The sequence below is a fragment of the Salminus brasiliensis genome, chromosome 12, assembly GCF_030463535.1.
Source record: "Salminus brasiliensis chromosome 12, fSalBra1.hap2, whole genome shotgun sequence".
Classification (NCBI taxonomy): Eukaryota; Metazoa; Chordata; class Actinopteri; order Characiformes; family Bryconidae; genus Salminus; species Salminus brasiliensis.
In genome coordinates this window covers 39,479,475-39,489,253 of record NC_132889.1, presented here as the reverse complement: position 1 = coordinate 39,489,253, position 9,779 = coordinate 39,479,475, and the positions used below count along the sequence as shown (strand labels likewise).

The 9,779-nt window shown below is 50.4% G+C and overlaps 1 protein-coding gene across 7 annotated transcripts in view; it reads right to left on the bottom strand.

The window, feature by feature from the left end:
• Positions 1 to 194: 194 nt before the first annotated feature.
• caskin1 (CASK interacting protein 1) overlaps positions 195 to 9,779 on the bottom strand; it is a 118,743-nt gene continuing 109,158 nt past the window's right edge. For 6 of the 7 annotated variants that reach the window (XM_072693898.1, XM_072693901.1, XM_072693899.1 and 3 more), the window contains 4 exons: positions 8,674 to 9,708; positions 7,224 to 8,055; positions 6,657 to 7,116; positions 195 to 5,894 (listed from right to left, as the gene is read on the bottom strand). In XM_072693898.1, the coding sequence (XP_072549999.1) occupies positions 5,798 to 5,894; positions 6,657 to 7,116; positions 7,224 to 8,055; positions 8,674 to 9,708 (2,424 nt within the window). In that variant the 3' untranslated portion in view covers positions 195 to 5,797. The remainder of the gene's footprint in view (positions 5,895 to 6,656; positions 7,117 to 7,223; positions 8,056 to 8,673; positions 9,709 to 9,779) is intronic. The other variant, XM_072693900.1, reaches the window with a different exon arrangement.

The following is a 9,779-nucleotide window of genomic DNA, read 5'->3' as shown; positions in this document are numbered from 1 at the left end:
TTTAAATTCGTTAGTTCAAATGTACTGAATTAATCATCTGCTAATTACAGCCTGCTGATGAGCGCTCGGACACAGCGTTACTCGGAGCGGCAGGCCGTCCGAACATGGCCAGCGCTCCTGCCAGCGCTGGGCTTCCGGTGGCCTGTGCCTGCAGGCGGAGAGGAGAGGAGAGGAGAGGAGAGGGAGCGCTGGAGTTTTATAGAACATTTATCTTTATTAGAGCAGGTGGTTGTTGTGCATCACTGCAAGCACACCACATTTCCCAATGCCAGTCACAGCAGGTCATATACAACATCGACACGATATACAGCCTGCACACACACGCAGCAGTGCAGTCGCCGGCCTTCTTTTACACCTTATTTCTCTGCAAATAGGAGGAAAATAAAATCTGCATTTTTTAACCAAAGAATATTTTTCACCAGAGCTTTCTTTTTTTTCATAATCTCACTTTTTTTTTTATATCTGCAAGAAAAGGCAAAACAAACCAACGAAAGATAAACAACCATGACAGTAAAAATGACAGAAATGCTCGTTAGAAAATGGAAAACCGGATGTTAATAAAGAGGATGAAGTTTCACAGCAACACATTCAGCTATTTACAAAGCCGGAGGACGGCGGAGGAGGACGCCGAACAGCTGAATCGACACCAGAGAGCAGAAAACAAAAACAGAAACAGTCCGTCGGCAGTTTCAGAGCAGAACAGAGCGCAGATCTGCTCCCACGCCGGCCCGGCCTACAGCGAACACGGATCCGAGAGAGTGGAGGAGGAGGAGGAGGAGAATCCAAACCACAGACGAGCTGAAAGCAATGTCAGAGAACTAAAGCAAGGCACATACATGTCTTTAAAAAAACAAACAAACAAAAAAAAGAACATTGCATAATAATATCATACGACTCATTTCATCAAACTACAGAACGGGCGAAGTTTGGCCACACAAAGCTACCGTAATAAAAAAGAAAAGAAAAATAAAGGATCTAAAAATTCCACCTAAAGCCCTCTTTGTGTTGCACATCATTATTAAATTCCTTTTTAAAAACATCTTCAATAATATAATCTATCCTTTAAACTCAATATTATAAATATTCTCTTCTCGACCACAAGGGGGCGGTATTGCGTGTATGCGGGTGATCTCTGTAGTTGTGTATTTTCTATGTAAATGTGTGTTTTGCTCTTTTCAGCTGAAAAAAGGAGCTAAATCATCACCAGGAAGGAGGCGGGAGATTGTCATGGCAACGAGAGGGATGGTGAGCGGGATGTGACTGTACTGCAGTTAAACCGCTTCCTGTTCACACCGTGAACCTGCTCTGAGCCTGGAGTGGCGTATAACAGCGATGGTTCAGCGCCAGAGTTAGCCCAAATGTTGTCGATCGGCCAGGTCCCGTTTCACGCTGGAGCTGTGAGGCTAATGTAGCTAACAAGTAATGGAAGTCTATTATCCACCGATTAGCTCTGGGACTGAGTGGCAGTCTTCAACCAGTGAGTCACACAACGTCAGAAACCACATCAGCATTAGTCTGCTCCAGTGTACTGAACAGCACACGGTTCGAGACGATGCATGTGTGCACTTAGCGTCATGCTAACTGTTGAGGTTACAGTACTCTTCAGCTACATTAGCCTGGAGCTAAAACTGAGCGCGGCTGATCAGACGATCGGGACGTTAGCTGAGCTCGATTTCTTCTGAAATGTTGACATGAACAGGTCTAACGTTACTGAGCAGCTTTTCCTATCTAGAACCTAGTTCTAGAACCCAGAAAGTTGCTGTCAGGTAGCTAGAGATGGTACCCTCAGTGTGTGTGGTCATTAAATGATCTAGAACGAGAACGCTGTGGGGAGCAGGCTCGTCACCCTGGTGGTGTAAAGTCATCAGGCTGCTGTGTGCGGTAGCTCCGGTCCTCCAGGCCTGCTCCAGCGCTGTTGAGGTCGCTCACATTGCGGCGGGGGAATTAAACAGCTGTCAGCAAGGCCATGGAGTCGCCTGGTATCTCTACTCTGATTTTCCTTGATGAGCTAATTTAGCTAATTCTGTTATTTACGTCTGTATTACGATGGAAACAGATTTCCAGGAGAGCGCAGTCATTCTGCGAGAGCCGAAGCGAATCCAGGGATTTATTTACAGTCAGGAGAACCGATCTTCAGTACTGTCAGGAGCTGTGATCTGAATGGCAGGTTTGGTCGTTCTCTTTATTCTGGGGGCTCTATTGATCAGGAACTTTACTACAAGAGGCAGTATTCAATTAAAGTATCTGTCCTGCACCGAAGTGGTGGAGCGAGCTTCCCCTCGGGGTCCGAGCGGCAGAGTCGCTCACCGTCTTCAAACCCAGACTGAAGACCCTCCTCTTCTGAGAGTACTCAGTGTAGAGTGTGTGGAGGACGGTGGTCTTAGAGGAATCCTTCAGTCCTAGTCTGTATAAACTAGCTGAGGGTATTCCAGAGTGAACAGGGAAGCTCTGAGGGACAGTGAGCAGTTCTGTAAATCGCCTTCAATGTAACGTATTGGTCAGTTGGTCAGTCAGTCTGGGGCCGTATTGGTCAGTTGCTTTAATCTGAGGGGAAGTATTCGCCAGTAGTTTTACTCGGTGTTAATGTGAGCTACCTCACCCACACTAACGTCATTAGCTCAGTACCCAGGCGCTTAACCATCCAACCTGAGACTTTACCTACTCTGTGGTTTGGAGCGCAGGACTGGAGTCTAGAACCATGGCTAGTCAGACCCTTCAGCGGTTCGGGTTTCAGTAGCCAGGCTTTGGTCTTTCTGGAGAAGCAGATCAGATGTGTTAAGAAAAAAGAAGGAGAACGCAGCTCACCTGACTTCACCTGCTGAAGAACAGCTTCTACACCACACACACTGCATGCACACACTCTTACACACACAGCTGCAAAGCATAAGCAGCATCTACAGCGAGCGACGCCTCAGCGGTGCCAGCCTCAGCAGAACTATCACTCTACAGCATCGGCCACCTGGCAGACGTGCTGGAGCTCCTGATTCGTGCAGTTCAGCCTTAAGCTCTCAGACTCAGACATGCAGGTTCCTTCACTCGCCCTCCTGCTCCCTCACCCAGCTCCTCTCAGGCCTTGTGCTTTCCTGTGCCGAGGCTCAGAAACGAAGCCGTCAACGTAAGATCCTGAAGCCCTTTGGGTTTCCATCAGAAGCACTGTCCACCCCTATCTGGACCAAACCGCTTGAGGCCTTCACCATCAAGATACACACCCTAACGTTCTGGAGACCACCCCATGCACATCAGCACAGCCTCAGGACAGCAGTTTCTGGAGGAAGAGTAGACTGGACGAAGATGGACATAATAAAGGCAGCAAACAGCAGTTCCCAATCCTAGACACGTGGTCAGTCATGGTCGTATCTACCAAACAGTGGGCTGTGACTGGTCAGCACGGGGTTCTTGAACACTGTTCACCTGGTCATTAATGTGTGTTGAGTATCAGAGTTATACAGAGATTAGAGCTGATCTACATTAAAATGCAGGTCAGAATCTAATTGGATCAATCAATCAAAATCCCTCCCAGTGCATAAGTAACCCCTCCCAGTACAACTAAACCCCCCCGAGTGCACCCAAACCCCTCCTAGTACAACTTAAACCCCTCCCAGGACATTCAGACCCCTCCCAGTAAAACCTAAACCACACCCAGTACATCTATATCCCTTCCTAGTACAGCCTAAACCCCTCCCAGCACTGTGATAGCGCCTCCCCTTAACGGGAGCATTGCTGCTTTCCCTTTACCTCCTGATTTGAGTTTCTTCTTAATGAAATATGAACATTAATGACTGCAGAACGCAGAACCAGCGTTCAGTCAGGAGAACCGGAGACGCATCTGAATACCAGCCGACACTGAATCAGATCAGGTTACAGTCCAGATATTAGTCCCATCAAACCACCAGGTGTACTGGGATTGAGAATCACTGAGCTAACGCTAACCCAAATGCTCACACTAATCTACTAGCCCTAAATGCTAACACTATACACCACCCCTAACACCAACACCCTACTACAGCCACTGCTGCTCTAACTGCTGAAGCTGAAGGTGTCCTAAAGCTGCTGTCCTAACACTGCGATGATGTCAGGGGGCGTGGCTTTGCTAACAGATAAAGCTGCAGTTGACAAGGTGCTTTCCGAACTCCGGCCTGAGCGGATTACACTCCACACTCTCCACAGCGCCGCCTGCTGGCTCGTGTGTGTGTGCATACGAGTGTGTATGTGTGTGTATTAGCGCTGAGGTCACCTGTCGTGTTAAGGCACACGGGACACTGCGCAGGAGGGGGAGGGGGGGGGGGGGCTCAGGGAACGGGCAGCAGGAGTGCACATGCAGACCAGGGATGGGCATTTCCATTTTTATGAATATTTAAAAAGTAAGAAGTGATCTGATTGGTCGAATGGTTGAACAGTGCATAAACAGCATGAAAACATCGCCGCAGTAGCGAAACCGTCCGCTGTAGTTATACCACTGTCTGATGTTGACCCAACAGAAATGACCCAGATCTACCAAACAGGTCTGATCATTTCTCACCGTCCAATCAAGCGATCGTTTCAGACGTACAGGGCTGATCTACTGTGACGACCGGATCCAAGTTTGGTTGAATTTGTGATGTGACAAAAACCAGTGCATTTACATGTGCCCACTCAGCCTTCAGCAGTGTAGCCCCGCCCATTCATCCAACAACAGTTTAGCCCCGCCCACTCACAATGAAGTTAAAAGGAGTGCTGGAGACCCTTTCTGAATGAGGCACAGGACACAGTAGGCTGAGGAGGCAGATATATGAGTGTTGTATTATGATTATTATTATTATTATTATTTATTATTATAACTTTGTTTAACTGATTTAAGTCATTTTTTCAGGATTTCTGTAAATCTGCATTTCCGGATTAAACTGAGTGAAACTGATGCCCATCCCGGGGCGAAGCAGAGGAGAGCTGAAGGTTGGGATGGGGAGGTACAGGAGGCCGAGGCGAGCGCACGGAGCAGAGCAGGATTTACACAGGAACTCCAACCACTACTGTCAACACGGCCCACTACTGCCCTCTACTGAGCACGGCTAATACACACATGACAGCGAGCTTAGCGGCTTTCTTTTTTTTCCTCTTTGTTTTGGTCGTAGAAAAATCGATATTTCTGTCATCAGTTCATAGAGTTCTGAAACATAACAACACTGTATTTGTACCATTTACCATGAAATAAAAACAAAATAAAATATTTATATATATTTATATATATATATACTTATATATATTACTGTACTAATGCATGACTCTCACTATGAGATTTTTTTTCTTTATAGATACAAACTTTCCTCATGCTTACAATGTACACATACCATACTATAATTCATATACAGCAATTATTGGTATTGTAGTGTTTTGCTATTCATTCCTCACGACAGCGGTTTGAACGGAAAAGAACAGACAGCGGAGTTTATTCTCCGGGGTAAACTCGTCCTCTGCCCTCTCCGCCCTCTCCGCCCTCTCCGCCCTCGGAAAGCCCTGGATGATCTCTGTTGCCCAGCCCTGAGGTCACTTCGCCCGTGAGGGGAGGGGGGTGTGGGGGTGGGTTTGTGCAAACCAACTTCAGGGAGGAGAGAGAGGGAATGTTCGGTCACCGAGGAAAAGAAGTGGGAGGAGAACAGGAGGGAGCAGAAGGTACAGGAGGAGGGGCTGGAGGTTTCAAAGGTTTTGAAGGTTTCAGGGGTTTTGTTTGTTTGTTTGTTTGTTTGTTTGGTCGGAAATTTGTGCCCTTTTTTGTGCTCTCCTGGACCCTGAGGTTGTGCCACAGAGACGCAGGCGGCGCTCTTCACTCCAACATGGCGTCCAGCTGGTCCGCCAGGTCGTCAAACATGCTGCCGATGTCGTCCAGGATGCTCACTGTGCTCTTATTCTCAGACATCGAACTGCGGGAACACACACACAAATAATAACAAATATTTTACAAAAAGATCTAAAGAATCTTTGAAACTTTAAACAAGGAGGCCTTTTTAAAATCTGTCCCGGCGCCGTTCTGTTAGCCAGGCTTTAACCGCTTGTAGGTGATGTAAAGGTGGACGCTGCTCTGCTCACCTCAGCCGTCCTCATTACTCCTCATCACCCCAGCCAGCATGCTCATGTGGAGCTCACATGGGTTCCAGGTGGGTATAGGCTCTGAGTGGGTTTGTACGTGTTGGTACTGGGACCCAGTTGGACTCATCATTACAGCCCACCCTGATCTCACATGGGTCCCATCTAGGCCCTGTGTGCAGTGTTCAACCCAGATGAGGCCCATGCTTAACCCCTCCCGGTCCCCTCACTGACCCTGGGGGGCAACATGGAACCCATGGACAAAGCGTTCTTGTTCCCAGTTGGCCTACCCATACATGCGCCACATGGGCCTGTTCTCATGAACCTCTTGGTAGATTGTTTTGTCAGGAAAGCAGTAAAGTGTGTATGGGCAGTAAAGTGTGTATGGGCAGTAAAGCGTGTATGGGCAGTAAAGTGTGTATGGGCAGTAAAGCGTGTATGGGCAGTAAAGTGTGTATGGGCAGTAAAGCGTGTATGGGCAGTAAAGCGTGTATGGGCAGTAAAGTGTGTATGGGCCGGGGTTGGGAACCACTCCGCTACTGTTACTGTATCGGTCTCAGTCCTAAATGAAGCGCTATGGTAGTGCTGATGGGACTCACTCTCTGTGCCTGTCCTCTTTAATCTTCTCCTCCACGGCCAGCAGAGCTGCAGCCAGCGAGGCGCTGGTCTCCTCAATCTTCTGATGGACAGCGTCCGCACCCATGACTCCTGACCCTGGCCCGGAACCGCCGCTGCCACTGTCCATAGACACCCCACCGATGGAGGAGCGAGGAGGCTTCACTGGGGGAGGAACAGGAGTCTGAGGGGTTTGGGGCGTCACAGGGGTCTGTGGGGTGTGTGGAGTCTGGGGGCTTTGGGCTGGTGGGGTCGGGGACTTGAGTGGGTTTGTGGCCAGAACTGGACTGTCAATCTTCACGACCGGTTGCTTGGCTGGAGACGGCGTTGGCGCCTGGCCGGGCGTCGGGTTCATGGACTGAAGAATGGTCTTAGGTGGTTTGGGAGCCGTGGGAGGAGGCGTTGGTTTCGGAGAGACAGGAGGAGGTATTTTCTTCCCTTCAACTGCATAAAAGAGAGAGAGAGGGAGAGAGATGGGAAGAGAAACTTGCCTGAGCAAATTTTGATCCAACAAGAAGAGAAAGGCGTTGAGCCTTTTAAAGGATACTCACATAATTGTGTAAAGACAGGGCAAGAGAAAGGGCCACACTGGGTAGTACCTGGGCTGCCAGGAGCCCCTGGTCCAGGAAAAGGGGCTTTCTTGGTCACGGCAGCCGGAGGTCCCTGCTTCTTCAAATGTTGGGCCAGAACGGGTTTGGGCGACACCGGAGGTTTCACCGGCTTACGAGCTGTGCTCTCGTTAAGCTGGCTCTCCAAGTCCGTACTGTCTCTGCGAGGCTTGTTGTCAACATGCTCCTGTGGCCTAGGCTGTTCGGACACGGTCACCTCAGACGTTGGGCGTCTCTTGATGGTGCCAGTACCGTTCTGGTAAGGCACGGCCAGTGGCTCTTCCTGCTGAAGCTCCTCAGACTCCTTGGTCTCGCGGCTCTTGGGTCTTCGTTTCACCGTGTTGGACTCTGTGAGGTGGAACTTGGCTTCTTCTTGGTGTTGCTTGGAGCTCCAGGCCCTTCTCTTGAGAGTGCCTGTACTGTCCACATTGGGTAGGTCCTCTTGTGGCAGGGCATATACACTGTCCACTCCGTCCTCACCCTCACCCTTGCCCTGTCTGGGTCTCTGTTTAATGGTGAGGTTCCCATCCTCGGCGAACGGCAGGTTTTCGGCTGAGTTTCCGGTAGAACTTGGTTGGGGATCATTAGGTGGCTTGTCCTGGACCTGCTGGACTTGCAAGACTTGCTGGACTTGCAGGACAGGCTGGGACTGCTGTGGTCCTTTCTTAGCTGCAGCCACCAGATCAGTGACCGGACCACTGATGGTCCTGCGGCGGTTCACAACTTCCCCATCCAGGCCGATGGCATTGTGCTGCTTCCCGCCCGCTGTACCCACCTGAGGAGAAGTGCAGCAGGGATTTTTGTACAGGTATAGACAAAGCTGAGAAACTGAGCCTGCTGTCCTACAGACGCTGACTGAAGACCCGTCCCCTTATGAGTGTCTACAGTAACACCGCTCTCTGACTTGTCTTATTTACTATGATGGTATCAGCACTGTTGGCTCTGGTGGTATTATAGCTCAGGGGTTTTTCTGGACTCTATTAACGGCACTAGCTAATGGTGGTTCTTTGGTTCTTTAAGTTGATATCAAAGCTCTTCTCCTAATAATAGAATTCGCCTGATGCTGACACCCACCTTCATCTCGAGATGCGTTCAGTGTCCTATTCTGGACATACAAGCCCTAGACAGGACTGGTGCCCTCCTACACTCCCTACACTCCTGCCCACTCGCTGAGGCTGTCCGGTGCTGGTCTCCTGTTGGTTCCACTGTATGAACTGACTACATTTGGGGGCAGAACCTTCAGTGTCATGACCCTCTAGTTACAGAATGCTCTCCTCCTTTTCTTTATTTGTTTATACTCCTTATCCCAACACCTTCCTTTTCTAATGTTTCCAAAAACTCGTCCTTCATCCTTTATCTGTCTTTCAAGTATTTTATGGACGTTCTCGCTTACCTGCAGAAAATGTCCAGTAGATTTTTGAGCCAGACCTTTAGCTCCCCCTCCAATGGAGGACATCTCCAGCATGGCAGCGATGCTCCTGACGCTGCCCGCACTGCCTGTGTCCACTGTGCCCCCCAGGTCGCTGGCGCGTCTTTGCGGTTGGTAGTTGACATCCAGGAGATGCCCAGTAGTGCCAGTAGTTTCTTTGGGCACTTCAGTCAAGTTGCTGCTGGAGCTGGAGATCGCCGAGCTTGATCGCTTGGGTGGAGGCGGTGGTGGACCCTTCTTCTTTTGCCTGAGAGCAAAGGACTGGCTGCGGTTCACGTTCTTGTCCGCCTGCCCTTTCATGGAGTTGCTTCGGCCCACCCGATGCTGGACGGTGGCGTACTTCCCGCCTGTGTCCGGCACGTTTATCTCGTCCCGCTCTTGTTCGCTGTCGGAAACGGCGTGGCGGTTCAGGCTGTGAGCTCGCTTCTTCGGTGCACCTTGCTCGCTTCCTTCATCGCTGTCGCCCTCAGGAGGCAGGCACAGGAGTGGCACGGAGACGGGCGGTGCTGACTGCACTGCTTCTAAACCCTCTGCGGGCTGCGGGGCCGGCTGCGGCTGTGGTCTGTGAGTTGGTGACTGAGGCACAGAGCGAGGGGACATGGGTCTCTCCGTCTGCTGCAGCAGCTGGGGGCTCGGTTTAGACTTCGCCTGAGACGACCCTGTGGTCTGTGAAGAAGGCGGCTTTGCCTTAGTTGGAGTCTGTGGTGGAGTGTAAGGGGGGCCGCTGCCTTGTGGGTAGGACTGTCGGGGTTTGGGCTGTGCGGTGCTCCCCCTCTGGCCTCCTGCCTGGCTGCTCTGGCGCATTGTACGGGCCTCTTTTCTGGGAGGGCCAATGGGCTCCTCTGAGTCCCGGCTCTTGTTGATGCTGTTCTCATGGAGGCTGCGAGAACGCTGCTGAGGAACCGGACCCCCGTTGGCGTTGTTTCGGACTTCTGGCCCATCCTGGGTGTTTCCAGGGCGGATCAGGGCGGCCTGAAGCTCCCCGCTCAGCTCGCTGTCCTGGAGGATGGGATATTACACAAGTCACTAAATCTGAACTGTTTATTTATTCATAACTGTTTAAAATGTTG